Genomic DNA, 16,776 nt, shown 5'->3' with positions numbered 1-16,776 from the left:
CTAACACAGTAGCATAATGAGGGTCCCTACATGCAAACCGAAGCATTGAGAACTTTGTACATGTACAAACAGTTTAATAAGAAGATACGTTGTAAACATAGTGCCTTACGCGTTCACGGACAGGCACCATCTCGAAAAACAGTCTCGATGAATCGATCCACGAGCGCTGTTCTAAGTGAGCTGGTCGATAGGAATTAAGTTTGTGAAATGTAATAACATGGGCATTTTTAGTTTTATTTATTATTTATTATTTTCTCTGTTGTGTTCAGTGTTTTCTTCCGGAAACAACGGACCATATGAGATTCCAAGTCACAGTTCATCACTTAGCAGAGCTCTCGTCGCTCGATGAATCGAGACTGTTTTCCAAGATGGTGCCTGTCCGTGAACGCGAAATGCGCTCTGTTTATAAAGTGTCTTCTTATTAAACTGTTTGTACTCTTACAAAGTTCTCAATGCTTCGGTTTGCATGTTGGGACCCTCATTATGCTACTGTGTTAGTGTGAGGCTATTTTTAGCCTTGTTAGTGGTATTAACTAGCGATTTAATTTCACTACTCTGTGCCCCATAGACTAGTGTTATAAGCTAATCTGTTTTTAAAGATAAAACTCTTTACATTCGATTTTCATTCAAACGCATCCCAGACAACGATCTACTCGGTAACCATCTGTTAATTACCCCTAGGTTCATTTCTCACCGGAGTTGTCCTTTAAAGGTGGGGTAAGTGTTATTTCAAAACCGTTTTAGAAAAGGACACGGGCTGAGTGGAATAACAAACTTGTAGCCAATCAGCAGGTAAGGGGCATGTCTATGGTGAGAAGAGAGGCTCAGTGCGCGTCATTATTCAAAACACACGAGTCACACAGGACGGACATTAGCCAAGAAAGAACTAATATATGCTGGCTTTTGCTTGAATATGCTCGTGTGTCATGTTTGCTTGTTTGTCCTTTTGCGATCGTATTGTGGCTCACTCCAGTGATAATAAAGACCCGTTCATTTCCACACTGTATGGAGCATCTAAATCCCCTCAGTGTTTCAAGGTTTCAAGCGTCAGCTCACAAAATGTGTTCGACAGGTAAGATACTATACTCCTATATTCATCTATATTACCCATAATTGTAATGCATGTCGTTAGCTGGACTATCGAGCTTGTATAGCCTACTAACTTTGTTGAGTTGTTCATGAGAACGGTTTGTGTTTTGTGATCGCTATAACTCTAATCTTGTCATAATTGTAATATGTCGTTAGCTGGACGTTAGTGGCTCGTGTTCTATCGAGTTGTTCATGAGAACGGTTTGTGTTTTTGTGATAGAAGGGATGACTTTTTCATTGAATATTCGACCTGAATTAGTTACCCACAGATTCTGCCATAGTTGTTGCCTGGGTTACGTATGTGTGGGGCGGAGCTATCAATATAGGGCCGAGACCCTTTTGGGGGTAGGGGCGTGTTTGTTTTGGTGATTTGAAATAACAACAACGGTTACCAGATATCACTTATCCCACCTTTAATGTAGTAGAAATGTGAAATTATTTTTTGATTTGGTGCTTTCCAGACTGAGAAAAGACAGAAAATGTATTTTTGTCTCATGGCGATAAAAGACTACAATTCCCAGAATGCTTCACTGCCCTGTGAGGCCACTCCCAAAGCCACCGCTACTGTATTACATAGACTGAGTTGGAGAAGACACTACAATTAAAAACTGAACATACCTGTCCAATATAATGATCCAGTCGCCGCGAGAGTCTCACAGCACTAACGCTGCAGGAGTCATAAATGAGCATAAATAAGCACAATCGTTTGAATATACTACAGGGTTTCTACTGATACAAAGCCATATGCTAATCGCTGAAGTAACCCTTTAATGGTAATCTAACACAACATTTTGTTATTTATGTGCATTACATTATTGAACATAACTAGATATTACAACATAGTTTTACAAAATGGGGTTTGAAATAATTAAATTATAACAAAATAAATGAAAACAATCAAGATAAACTCATACTGAATAAAAAAAATAATATATATATATATATATATATATATATATATATATATATATATATATATATATATATATATTAGGGCCGGGACTTGATTAAAAAAATTAATCTAATTAATTAGAGGCTTTGTAATTAATTAATCGAAATTAATTGCATTTTAATTGCATATAAATATTTGACCTGAGAACAATGAGAAGTAATTTTTCACATGGATTTTTAGTATACCATTGAATAATGACTGAATGCATAAGCTTAATCAACAAAATATTGTTTATTTATTTCAGTCCAGCAGACCAGCGCAATGTTTGCCATTAAGTTTAGCAAAAGCATATTTGTGATATCTGAGGCTCGATGTGCTGCGGTGATACCCAAATTCCTTGTTGCATAGCTTGCACACAACCCTGCTCTTGACGACGCTTCCATCCTTTCGTTTTTAAAACAAAATTTCCCATCCACGGGGCCAAGCAAAGCAGTCTCATCAGCTTCTTCGTTCATGTTCACCCATGGTTTGTTGTTGTCGTGACTCCGTAGCGCTAGTTGGTGTTCCAGTATAATCGGTCCGTCGAAACGCGTTCATTGAAAAACGTTCTGCGGTGCAAAAATAAGTGTGGTAATTTTTTTTTTTTTTTGCGTAATTAATTAACGTGTTAAAGTCCCGGCCCTAATATATGTGTGCGTGTATATATAATATATGTGTTTACATGCATGTAATGTGACCATGAATCAACATCAGAGAACCATAAACGTCAAAATATTAAGGGTACAATATGTAAGATTTTAGCATTCAAATATCCAAAAACCCACAAGAACAATTTTTGTTGAACTATATTTTCTGGTAGTTACTGTGTTCTTACGTAAGAAAGTACTGGGTAATATAAGAAAACTACGTGGGTTACGGTTAAGTTTAGGTCAAATGTTAGTACCTAGTTATTACCCAGTTATTGTAATAACTATAATAAATACATAGTATGTACATGCAGAACAGGACTGAAAAACAAAGTGCTACCACAATGTTATATATTTTGTTTACTTGTGTATTTTTTGTGTATACTCTCAGCTGTCTGTAGAAACCATGGAGAAACAGTGCACTTCCTGAAAAAAATTATGTTGTATTAGTCTAACAACTTTTGACCAAGAATGCCAACAGTGTGTGAAAAATGTTAAGATTATTGACAGATTGTAATATTCCTACTTTTTGATGAAAATGTATCTTTATTCTGTTTGTTTATTCAGATAAGGCCCAGCTCTGTCTGTTTGGTTCTTCTAAGAACGGCTTTGGCTTTCGTGACAGTGACCTGGACATCTGTATGACACTGGAGGGTCATGACACCGCTGAGGTATAAACACCCCTTCAAAAGAGACATTTATACCAGATGCCATGTTTTGTTTTTTTAAGTGGGTCAATTATGGCCTTTTTCAGTCTTGGGCCTCTACTATAACAGGTTTTTCAAACACATTATTGTTGCAGCTCCTCTTCCCAGTCTTTTACACTCTGGGGTCTGTTTCCTGAAAGCATCGTTTTGTCGTTACCAGCATAGTTAAACGCAGGGGCGTAGCCATCTTTTCAGAAGTGAGGGGGACAGAAATGTCGTAATACCATTTATTTATTTTTGGACCAATATAATTTTTAGCATCTCTTGCTTTTAATTGGGCAAGATATCAAATACACTGCTTAACAATAACCACTAATTAATATCTATAATATTTCTCTCCTATTTTTTGTGCCAATTTTATGATTGGTTTATATTCTACAAACACTTGTGCATTAAGACTCCATAGATTTTATGCAATGTAAAAAAATATATATATTCTGATGTAAACCATGCTGTTCTCTATGTGAAGATATAGTAAAGTGTGATTTATTCCTGTGATCAAAGCTGAATTTACCATTACTCCAGTCTTCAGTGTCACATGATCCTTCACTAATGATTCTCATATGAGGATCTGATGATCAACACACATTTATGATTATTATCAGTTGTGCTGCTCATAGTGCTGCTTTTTTGTGGAAACCATCTAAAAATTTGTGGTAAAATTAAAAAAAGAGAAATTAATACTTTTGTTGATCAGACATGCATTAATTTGATCACAAGTGATATTTTTTATATTACAAAAGTTAATAATTTATTTAATAAATGCAAATAAATGCTGTCCATTGAACTTTCTATTCATTAAAGAATCCTGAAAAATAACATGTAGGCTATCATGGTTTCCACAACATTTTTAAGCAGCACAACTGTTTTCAACACAGATAATAATCATAAATGTGTGTTGATCATCAGATCCTCATATGAGAATGATTAGTGAAGGATCATGTGACACTGAAGACTGGAGTAATGATGATAAATTCAGCTTTGATCACAGGAATAAATTACTATATATTCACATAGGGGAAAAGCTGTTTTAATTTGTAATAATATTTCAAAATATTACTGTTTTAACTATTTTTGATTACATAAATGCAGCCTTGGGGAGCAGAAGATACTAAACATTAAAAGCTGCATTATTCATATGATAGCCTATTTTATTGTCAATAAATAGCCTACATTGAGATGACTTGAAAAACACACATAAAGCATATATTGTCGCACTCGTCTGATTGTCGTCGTCACGTTTCATCATCATAACGATTGTTTTCCTTCAGCTGCAGCTCCAGCGTGACTGGATATTACCTCTACAAATCCACTTTTGGACTTTCTGTGAGAGCGCCCTCCTCATATTTAGATTTGAATAAAATGACAGGTCATGCATAGATTATTTTTTGTCTCTGAATTTAAATCTTGATGTATTCACATTGGTTTCTATGTAAATACACTTGCCCGTGACCTCAAGAATTCAAGCGCGCTGTCAACCGAGATGAAAGAAAGCTGTTTTTAGCGTCCCTGTTAGTTTGCCCGCCCCCGCGCAGGTAATGCCGGTTCGAATCCCGCTCGGAGCGGGTCGATTAGGATCGGTGAGACCCAGTAAAAGTGCAGGGGACGAAAATACATTTTATTAAATGTGATGGGGACACGTCCCCCGTGTAATCTACGCCCATGGTTAAACGAGTTGGTGTTTCCCGAATCCATAGTTCCAACATACATTCGAACACAGCATCACAAAGATGTGTGTTTGGAACTTCAGCTCTTGTTAGAAGAGAGTTTCTTGTTTGCATGACATGTCGATTTAATAAATCCTTGTCTTGAGCAAAATAAGCTGACATTCAGCAGTATAAGATGTATATTTTATTTTGTATGCATACTTTAGTTTGAGAGATTTAAAGCACTGTTTCTGAAGAGTGCACATGTGGGGATGTGCTCTAGTATGGAAGAATGAGCCTATAGCCCCATTGGGACAGGAATTGTTTTTCCGTAATTGTTTCTCCGTTTAAGTCTGTAAAAATAAATGTGCATGCCACCTCAGTGATAAAATTGTGCATTGGGATGTTGATTTATTCACGGTGGAGGAGTGAGTTTTGTGATCCTGCACACCTGGGGACACTCTGCTCATGTGTTCAGTAGCATGATTGTATGCAATAAATAAAATGGCATATGCTTGGAATCAGAAAAATAAATGCATATTTTATTTAAAAATAGGCAAATAATATCCTAATTGTCGTTTAATTTAAATCGGTTTAAAAATGGGAAGATATAAAGATGCACATTATAGTGAAAATAGTTTTCTGTCATGTTTTTTATCTCAACATAAAGGATGTCATTTTATTCCACGTGGAAATGAGCAGAATAAGTGAATACAGCCTCTTATTCACATGAGGTAAACATAATGCTGCGGTTATTTTAACATGCATAAATGCTGCCGTAATAACGGCCCATTTCAAACGTTTACATGCTTTTCGTCTTTTTTTGGAGCGTTGATGAAATATATGGCTCTTGTAAATACTTGACAGCATTTCCGTAATGAAAGTCTAGATCTTTAAAATGCATCAAAATTACTGCTGTGGTCAAAAAGGATGTGAACTTTGAAATTATATATTCTTGAAATGTGGATTTCAACGGCAATTAAACCACCACATGTCCTTGGTGTTTTTCTAAAAACAGTAGGTAATTCGACCGGGTTCATTTTTATGCGGGTGATGGGAGAAAAACACTGTCGCTCTGGATTCGGACGCAATAAAAATCAATGACTAGCCCCTGTCAGTGATGAAAATACCTTATGACCACATCGAAAAAACAGTTTATGATTGAATCCGGAAATACATCATAATAAAAAAGAGACTTAGTCCTTAGATGCCATGTCTGTAGATTATACCAAAAAAAACATACATTTTTATCTCGAACAGATTTATTTAAGGAAGTTATTACTCCACCACCTGCATGACATCATTTCGAACGACAAAATTTGCAACAATATGCTTTCGGGAAACAGCTGTGAGTAGCTAGTTGATTTTATTTCATTTATTTAAAATTTATATCATTTCAGACGTTCCTCCTTTCATAATGTACATTGTGTTGATGCCTGATTTCACTGTTAAAATGGTACTTTATATTTAAAGGGGGGGTGAAACACTCAGTTTCAGTCAGTGTCATGTCAATCTTGAGTACCTATAGAGTAGCATTGCATCCTGCATATCTCCGAAAAGTCTTTATTTTTTTTATAATTATATAAGAAAGATGCGCTGTTCCGAGTCTTTCCGAAAAAAGCCGAGCGGGTGGGCGTGTCATGTGAGCGGAGCTAAATAATGACGTGTGCAGCAGCGCGCTGCAGTGAGGAAAGTGAGTCGCTCTGTGAGGAAAGTGATTCGCTCTGTGAGGAAAGTGATTCGCTCAGTGAGGAAAGTGATTCGCCCGCCGCGTGAGGAAAGTGAGTCGCTCTGTGAGGAAAGTGATTCGCTCTGTGAGGAAAGTGATTCGCTCTGTGAGGAAAGTGATTCGCTCAGTGAGGAAAGTGATTCGCCCGCCGCGTGAGGAAAGTGAGTCGCTCTGTGAGGAAAGTGATTCGCTCTGTGAGGAAAGTGATTCGCCCGCCGCGTGAGGAAAGTGAGTCGCTCTGTGAGGAAAGTGATTCGCTCTGTGAGGAAAGTGATTCGCTCAGTGAGGAAAGTGATTCGCCCGCCGCGTGAGGAAAGTGAGTCGCTCTGTGAGGAAAGTGATTCGCTCTGTGAGGAAAGTGATTCGCTCTGTGAGGAAAGTGATTCGCTCAGTGAGGAAAGTGATTCGCCCGCCGCGTGAGGAAAGTGAGTCGCTCTGTGAGGAAAGTGAGTCGCTCTGTGAGGAAAGTGATTCGCTCAGTGAGGAAAGTGATTCGCCTGCCGCGTGAGGAAAGTGAGTCGCTCTGTGAGGAAAGTGATTCGCCCGTCGCGTGAGGAAAGTGCTAATACAGATCGACCGCCGGCCTATCAGTGGGTAAGTCAGTAGCTACTGGTTATATCACCTGTTTAGCATCCTACAAGCCAGCGCTTTGATGGGCGTAGCCTGTTGCTTTCGCTCTCTCCCTCGCTCTCTCTCACGCGCTTCCGGTAGAATTGTCCGTAAGGCCCATACAAGGAAATTCCGCCCCCGTTAACGTCAAAGGGGACGCATGATCTCAAAAAACTTGCCGAAACTTATGACTAACCGGAAGTAGTATTTTTGACAAAGAAATACTCCCATCAAACGTCCACCTTAACTTTTGAAACTTTGTCTATGTTTAGTATGGGATTCCAAGTCTTTAACAGTGTAAAAAGATCAGTATGCATGAAACAGCATTTCACCCCCCCTTTAAAAGCACTCAAAAAATAAAATCATTAGTTTGTATTATTTTACTTCAATAACCGCAGTATCTTTTCCTGCCCTTCTTGCAGAAACTAAACTGTAAGGAGATCATAGAGGGTTTAGCTAAGGTGCTGAAGAAACACACAGGTGCGTGACTGATTTCTTTTTCGAAAACTCGGTGTGTCATTATAAATATAGTCAGTATGAGTTTATTATTCAGCGCTGATTGATTTGTTTGTTTGTGTGGTTCAGGTCTAAGGAATATCTTGCCTATCACAACTGCTAAAGTGCCTATAGTGAAGTTTGAACACAGGCAGAGCGGACTGGAGGGAGACATCAGCCTTTACAACACATTGGTGAGACTCTTTTATATTTATTATATTACATAGGGGTGTAAATCGGACGGTTTATTATGATGAGATAAAATATTGATTCTCATAGCCAGCGATACAATATTTTCCGATACATCAAAGATCTGCAGCTGTGGTAACTAGAGCAGATCTGGCAACCCGGATGCCGAAACACTACTGACTTTGTGATTGGTCGATAGGTGGAGGGCGGAGCTTCAGGCTAAAATACATGTCAACATCAGTTGAGGGCTGCAACAAAAACATTTAAATGACAATATCCTGGCCGGACTACTGTTGTCAGTGATATAAGTATTTGAAATGAACATGATTTCTTAATGTCTAGTGACATATCAGGGCCATTTTATGATTCATTGAAATACATTTCTTACATACAGTTCCTTTAAAACAAATGTCTCTTAAATATATAAATAGCCTATAGGTATCGATTTTTAACTCATTGCGTCAATGCATTGTATCGTTAGACTTTAGATCGATGCATCAATCTAGGTCGATGTATTGTTAGACCACTAGTGCTGGGCAGCATGTCCAAAAATGAATGGTGCTGGTCCATGTGCATTAGAGCAGTGGTGCTCAACCCTGTCCTGACCACACCAGTGCACAATTTTCATGTTTCCCTTATCAGACACACCTGATCTAACTCATCAGCTAATTAGTAGAGACTGCAAGACCTGCCCTGCGTCCCAATTCGCATACTATCCATACTAAATGGTATCCGAAAATAGAATTAGTATGTCCCAAATCGTAGTATGTTGAAAAGAGTATTCCAAAGATACCCGGATGGTTTACTATTTCCGAAACGAATTCGAAGTAAGGATCGATGCGCGCACTTACGGCTGATATTACCCACAACCCATTGCGAGTTGGAAGAGGATTCGATTAGAACTACAAACACAGATAAAAAGTGTTAAAAAACTACAAGCATGACTGTGAGTCCCGTTAAGTAGAGAGGTTTAGATTAAGGGGTTCGAGTGACCAACTATCAGTATTTAACCTGACAAAAATATATTTATTCAGTGTTGTCCACATTATATTTCACCTGCAGCAGCATTGTGAACTTTTGTAATGACACGTTTGGCCATTAACTTTTAAATGCATCATTATATTTAAACTGCAAATGTGGAGGATTTGAACTGTGTGATGATTGGCAGGGCAGTTTAAACGGTGACGGGACACACGTAACTAAGCGACAGAGTCTGTTAAAGATGACGTAGCAGTATGTCCCGAAGCTCGCATACTTTTCTGCTACACACTCAAAAGTATGCACTTTTTCTTCACAAAAAGAGTACCGGTACTTACTTTTAGGACATAGTATAAGTAGGCGAATTGGGACGCAGCACTGAAGTGTGTCTGATGAGGGAGACATTCAAAATGTGCAGTGGTGTGGGGTCCCAAGGACAGGGTTGAAAACCACTGCTCTAGGGTATTTGAAATACGTTCATAATAAACTTAAAAATGCTCGCTTCAGTCTGTATCTGATCTATGATCCTTGTGGTGAGCGCTGTTAATCTCATCACAGAAACCGCTCTCTTGCGTGTTGTTTGAATTCTCCGCTGTAATGTGATCTCAGCTGTGCTCTCACTACAGTGCCGCGCTCCGAACGTTGTTTAAGCAACATGCACCGGTATTGCGGCATATACAAAACTCATATCATAACAAGAATAAATACCGGTATGAACTGGTATACCGCCCAGCACTAGCCCTAATATTACATTACATTATTGTTTGTTTTGGGGTTTTTTTATATCCTGTTTTGTGTGTCAGGCCCAACACAACACCCGGATGCTGGCCACATACGCTGCTATAGACCCTCGTGTGCAGTATCTGGGCTACACTATGAAAGTATTTGCCAAGGTAAGATCAGATATCCCTGCCTTTGTCATCATAAATGGGAATCTAATTTGCAGAATGCAGATAAAAGCACAAAATACTCCCTAAATATTCAAACGATAAAATAATTTGATAAAATAACGATAAAATAACTTTGATTTTCCTTGGTGAGCAGAAAAGACTTCTTTTAAAAACATTACAATACTTTTATACAGTACATAAGTCTAAGGAAAGAGTGAAAGAAGTCGCCACGTTATTAAAGGGTTTGTTCACCCAAAAATGAAATTGATGTCATTAGTGACTCACCCTAATGTCGTTCCACACCCGTAAGACCGCCGTTCATCTTCAGAACACAGTTTAAGATATTTTATATTTAGTCGGAGAGCTTTTCTGTTCCTTCAATGAAAGTGTATGCACACTATACTGTCCATGTTCAGAAAGGTAATAAAAACATCATCACAGTAGTCCATATGAGACATCAGTTGGTTAGTTAGAATCTCTTGACGCATCGAAAATACATTTTGGTCCAAAAATAACAAAAACTACAACTTTATTCAGCATTGTCTTCTCTTCCGGGTTTGTTTTCAATCATCAAATAAAAATTCAAACGGTTATGAATCAGCGTATTAATAATAATATAAATAATATAAATGTAAATATATATATATATCATGTGATTTCAGCAGTTTGACATGCGATCCGAATCATGAATCAATATTTTTTTTTTATTACCTTTCTGAACATGGACAGTATAGTGTGCATGAACTTTCATTGAACGAACAGAAAAGCTCTCAGACTTAATATAAAATATCTTAAACCGTGTTCTGAAGATGAACGGAGGTCTTACGGGTGTGGAACGACATTAGGGGGAGTCATTAATGACAGCAATTCATTTCGAGTGAATAACCCTTTAACTATACATATAGTTTTATGGCCTTAAATTAATTGTAGTTTCTAAGTTAAAGCTACACTGTGTAACTTTTTTAGGTTATTCTTAGCAAAAACACTTAAGCCCCGTTTCCACCAAAATTACCCGCAACAATTTGTACCAGGAACTTTTTTACAGGAACTTTTCTCCCCCCCAGACCTGCAACTGTCTGAGTTTCTACCGCGATAAAGTTCCGTGAAGATTAGGCAAATTAGTCCGGTGATGTAGGACTGCGCGCGACTGCTCCTCCAAATCAGTAACGGACAGTAATCATTTTTAAGTGTACCGATTGAAAGATTAAGTGAACTGTTTACATGAGACGTTATCTAAACCGATCTGGTGTTTACATGTGATGACTTTCAATCGCAATCATTTTGTCCCATGCAGTTTGTCTGCCTGATCAAAAATGTCGCCGCTGTTTTCTCCAGCAGCTGGAATGTGTTTACTGTAGCCATAGCAACTCTTAACGGCCACCAGGACTAACACAGTATTATTTATAGCTATTTGTTGTAAAGTGTAATAATCATCTCAGAAAAAAAAAAATTCTTCTGTCAGGCGCAGTTAAAGTAAAAACTGCCTGGGGCAATATACGCTGTGTCATTACTCCAACATTATCTTCATAACTCACGAAATAAAAAGTTTACCCCTCAGAAAAATTTACTTTCCTCTCTTGTCAACATGAGCGCGGCGCGCGCCGTCACGTCATGTAAGGACACACACTTATAGTAATCGGTCAGGTCGTTTACATGGTGAAAAAAAATTAATAACGAGTATGGAAGAGATTCAAGCTGTGCTGCTTTTGCTGGTTATGTATAGGTTTACTAAAGAGGAAATTAACAACGACAGAATGCAACATATTCAGAAAGCTTGTAAAGCTAGATTTAAAATGACAATGTATATTATTATCAGCTATTACGGACATTGAACGTGAGATGGCTGAGACGACCGCGCTCCACCAGACAGAGAGCAAGACTGATATTTACTGAACGCAGAACAAACCTCGCAAAAGACTTTTAAAAATGCCGGTTGAACTAAAATGCTGTGTGAGCTCAACCAATCAGCATGTTCAGCGCCCAAGTCCCGCCCTCGAAAGTTCCTGAACTTTGAAAAAGTACTACCTCGCGAGCAGGGCCGTTTGGAGGGGGAAATATTTACCCGGAACTTCATTTAGACCCTGGTTCATGCGGTCTAAACACACGGAGTACCACCCAAAGTTCCTGGTTGTTGGGTAAAGTTCCTGTGGTGGAAACGGGGCTTTAGTTCTTTCAAAAATATGTGCTCATTAATGTATATTTACTTCTTTCAAGTAATAAAGTATTTTCATAAATGTATAATATGCCATTGAAAATGCATACGGGTGAGGGGTTTGAATGCCGGTTGCCATGTTGCCCCGCCATCTTAAAAGTACAGTAGCCAAAGAGGGACATACCCGTAAATTCAAGCTTCGCCTTTTGCATTTTAACACTTGATAGCAGTCATGAACAAGGTTGAACTGGAAGCCGTGTTAATCTTGGACTAAATCGGCCACCGTAGGAGTTAAAACAAAATCAGAATTGAGAGGAACAGAAACTAATATTCACTGGACCTTTTCACCGCTAGATGGGGGAAAATATCACACAGTGTAGCTTTAATAAGAGGTTATACATCTATGTATATATTTAATAATAAAGATTTAAATCGTGTTGTTGTACATGTAGTACATGTAAATGTAGTATATCACTGCTCTCTTCATTAATTGTCATTGCATTGGACAATACTGAATAAAATGTATAAATGTGTGTTTGGCAGCGGTGTGACATTGGCGATGCCTCCAGAGGGAGTCTGTCCTCTTATGCTTACATCCTCATGGTGCTGTATTTCCTACAACAGAGACAACCACCAGTCATCCCTGTATTACAAGAGGTAACCTTAGCACCATTAACAATACTGGCACTACAGGGCTCCAGACTAACATTGGACAGAGGTGGCACAGCACCTGATTTGGTAGAGCTGGGGAATTTTGTATCATAAAGTTAATTTAATCATAAAATGACTATAGTTTTGAATTAATAAGTACAGTTACCAATAACTGTATATGGTTGTTTATGGGAAATTTGACAGTAAAGCATTGAGCTTAAATTGAGATGCAGATAAAATTAGCATTTATTAACAACTGTAACGTGCAAACACCTAAAATATTCTACATTTTAATAAATGTACCATGGTTATTCTATAGCATCACACTGAACTGACCAACAGCTTTAGTGATTATAAAAGAAGCGCTCTTTACTTGTCAAGTCAATAAGTGTTTAAAAAAGTGTTTGTTTCCCACAAAGTTTTAGTTTTTTGACATCTTTAAACGAGGACTGTCAAGTGATTAAAATGTTTAATGTAATTAATTACACAATGTGTAAGACTGTTACGACCCTCCTTTGACTGGTAACGATCTAGGGATTGGAGGAGGGGAACATTTTAAACCCAGTTCTGAGTTACTGTCTGCTATGACCACTGTGTATGAGGTGAGGAACGAGACCACACAAATAACTCCAAAAACAATCATTTAATAAATAATAAACCCAATAATTAACCACAAATAAATAAACCCATGGTAAAGATAAAGAAAAACATACATATAAAGATGATCTAAGGAGAACCAAGGGAATAACTAAATTGTGCCAAAGAAAAGAAAATAAGATAATCAAAAGAGTCTTACTAAATGGTTTGAAACTAATCCTAACTAAGAAATGAAAGAAAAGAAAAGTCTTCAGCATCTATGACGCCTTAAACTTCCCTACTCTGACTAACAAAAACAGAAATACAGGGTGTGGCACAATCCCACTAACCTAGTGTGTCTAAACAATTAAAAGTTAACCTGCGTGTGTCCATGTATGTCACGTGACATCTTACCTAGCCCCTTGTCTCCATCCAGATTGAACTGCTCTTTAACAGTATTTAAAAAGGACCTCAAATCTCTCACATAAGAACATTTTACAGGGTAGACATGAAAAGGCAAAAATGACAACACAAGATAAGTTCAACCAAAAGAGAACCAAAAACACAGATAACAAATCATAATCAGAAGAAAAAGCAGTCTCCCGCTGTGCAGCAGCACGTCCCTTATGAAGGGTACTCCCAGGTGTTGAGCATCAGAGGTGATGAGAAGAACCCGCCCTCATGGCAGCACAGCCAATCACATCCCCAGGAATGATTGACAGGTCAAAGAGCCAATCACCACCTGTTTAAGTGACAGCTCAGGAGACAGAAGGAAAAACCTTCAAGAAACGGGGAAGAAAACCCCCCCAAAAACTCTTATGTCCCTAAGGACGTAACAAAGACAAAGATAGCCATTATTGTGTAAAAAAATCAAATAGACATTACAAAAAGCTTCACCTTTTAATGTTTGTTTTTATTAATATGGAAATATGAAGTTATCCTCTAAATAAGTATCTTCCAGTAGGTGGTGGTATACTGATTCATTCTAATTCATTTAACTTGATTAAATAAATGATTCTCTTTATGAAAGTGGTAAATGTAGGCTAAATTCTTCTCTTTATGGTCCATTGAATCATTGGTTAACCTGATTCGTTCAAAACGTGGATTCAGAAATAAAACGCTAATTATTGCTTGCAATTAGAGACTACACAATGTTGTCTAAAACGACACACATAAACGTATTTATTTTATTAAACCATTGTACAAGATCAGTATTGCATTTGCATGTGCTATTCTGGACAGAAAAAAATGATATTGAACTGAATGATATTGCACTCGTTACTCATAAACTTTTAGTTTTAGAAGTCATCGCATTAAAAATAACACTAAAACTGGATTATATTTAAAGCTTTGATGTGCTGCAAAAAGTGTGAAGCACTTAAAAGCCCTTGAAAAGTGCTTGAATTTCAATCTCAAAGGTTGTATGATTAATGTAATGAATAATGTAAAAACATTTTACTATTTCTGCCCCAATACCATGGTTACAGTTAGCGCAATTAAATCCCTGGTGAATGTTGGTGATTTGTGTATTAAAAAGCCTTCTATAACTTGTTAGTTCCCTGCACAATATTTCTCCCGGTTTCCACATCAGCGCTGTTTCATCTAATATGGTTTATAACACAGTTCTGCACTAAGAAAAATCTCTGTAGCTGTAAGAGCGAGCTTCTGTTTCTTCTGCAGATATTTGATGGGAACACTGTTCCTCAGAGGATGGTGGATGGCTGGAACGCTTTCTTCTTCAATGACCTTGATGAGCTGGTGAGCAGGATTGGTTTGAGATTATTTCTGATAATGCATGTTTGTTTGTGTCTCAAGGAGGTTTTATTCTGCCTTTTTGATTCCACCCATTTATGGCACTTTTCCACTGCGTGGACAACTCGGTTCAGCACAGCTCAGACTCTCTTTGGCTCAGTTTGCTTTTCCACTGCAGTTAGTATCGCTTCAAAGTGGGCGGGATTATAGACTGATCGTTATAGTTGTGCCACATCTACTTTTCAGAATAAGAGCAAGATGGAGGCTGATGACAGCAAAACAAAATACTGCAAAAAAAAAAAACGAGAGTCTGGGAACTCATACAACAAGGCACAGAAGGCATTGGAGGTTAAGCTAATCTTGCATTAAGCAATGGGGTCTCAATCGCTATATGACTGTCACAAAAGCTCTCTGACTGATCCCTGATCTGCTGTTCACACGGCACATTTTAGTTTCGGTACGGCGCGCTTGAAATCTCGAACAAGGTGGTACTATTTTAGCGAACCGCACCAAACTGTACAATGCAGTGGAAAAGCGCAGTTAGAATTTATTCACTTGGATGCTGTGAAAGCAGATTATGCAGCCCAATGTAAGTCCACTCAAACCACATGAACTAATGTGTGTGTGTGTTTTGCGTGTCCAGCGTCGGCGTCTCCCGGAGCTCCATCAGAATAAGGAGTCCGTCGGGGAGCTGTGGCTCGGGCTGCTGCGCTTCTACACAGAAGAGTTCGATTTTAAAGAGCACGTCATCTCCATCCGCCAGCGCAAGCGCCTCACCACCTTTGAGAAGCAGTGGACGTCCAAATGCATCGCAATCGAAGGTGATGGATGGATGGATGGATGGATGGATGGATGGATGGATGGATGGATGGATGGATGGATGGATGGATGGATGGATGGATGGATGGATGGATGGGGGATAGATGGAGTGAGGGATGAGGGATAGATGGAGGGATGGATGGATGGATTTATAGATGGAGGGATGGATGGATAGACGGATGGAGGGATGGATATATAGCTGGAGGGATGAATGGGTGTATAGATGGAGGGAGGGATGGATGGATGACATATAGATGGAGGGATGGATAGATATATAGATTTAGGGATGGATGGATATATGGAGGGAGGGATATGTAGATGGTGGGAGGGATGGATGGATATATAGATAGAGGGTTGGTTGGATGGATGGATGGATGGATGGCTGGAGGGATAGGTGTACAGATGGAGGGATGTATTTTTTTTCTGTTCTGTTTTTTCATAACTCTTTATTTTTGACAGATCCCTTTGACTTGAATCACAATCTCGGGGCTGGTGTCTCTCGCAAAAGTAAGAAAAGCTCTCCTGTTCCGCAGCGCTCAGCTCTTTTTCTGCTCTGAAGTGCAGTTGTGGTGAATATGCGGTCAGTTGATTGTGTCCAACTCGTTCTCTCTGCCCTCTGCACACAGTGACCAACTTCATCATGAAGGCCTTCATCAACGGCCGGAAGCTGTTTGGCACCCCGTTTTACCCTCAGCCTGGAACAGAGCCCGTGAGTCCCGTCAAACTGCTCTGGAGTCCGGACAAAACCTTCAGCTCATCTCTCTCATTCTGGTCTTTATCTCTCTTTCAGGATTACTTCTTTGACTCAAAGGTGCTGACGGACGGTGAGTTGGCTCCTAATGACCGCTGCTGTCGCATCTGTGGGAAGATCGGTCACTATATGAAGGACTGCCCAAAGAGGCGCAGGTGCGCTCTT

At 38.8% G+C, this 16,776-nt stretch overlaps 1 protein-coding gene across 2 annotated transcripts in view; it reads left to right on the top strand.

The window, feature by feature from the left end:
• Positions 1–16,776, top strand: part of tut4 (terminal uridylyl transferase 4) — a 63,630-nt gene that overhangs the window by 37,010 nt on the left and 9,844 nt on the right. For both annotated transcript variants that reach the window (XR_010905286.1, XM_067445532.1), the window contains exons 16-25: positions 3,235–3,338; positions 7,781–7,838; positions 7,944–8,047; positions 9,824–9,913; positions 12,606–12,719; positions 14,970–15,047; positions 15,685–15,862; positions 16,320–16,367; positions 16,487–16,569; positions 16,651–16,766. Coding sequence is in view for 1 of the 2 variants with exons in the window: in XM_067445532.1 (XP_067301633.1) it covers positions 3,235–3,338; positions 7,781–7,838; positions 7,944–8,047; positions 9,824–9,913; positions 12,606–12,719; positions 14,970–15,047; positions 15,685–15,862; positions 16,320–16,367; positions 16,487–16,569; positions 16,651–16,766 (973 nt within the window). In the remaining variant the exon portion in view is untranslated. The remainder of the gene's footprint in view (positions 1–3,234; positions 3,339–7,780; positions 7,839–7,943; positions 8,048–9,823; positions 9,914–12,605; positions 12,720–14,969; positions 15,048–15,684; positions 15,863–16,319; positions 16,368–16,486; positions 16,570–16,650; positions 16,767–16,776) is intronic.

Source organism: Pseudorasbora parva, chromosome 6 (assembly GCF_024679245.1).
Source record: "Pseudorasbora parva isolate DD20220531a chromosome 6, ASM2467924v1, whole genome shotgun sequence".
Classification (NCBI taxonomy): Eukaryota; Metazoa; Chordata; class Actinopteri; order Cypriniformes; family Gobionidae; genus Pseudorasbora; species Pseudorasbora parva.
The sequence above is the reverse complement of the archived record's forward strand: the minus strand, read 5'-3'. Positions and strand labels throughout refer to the sequence as shown.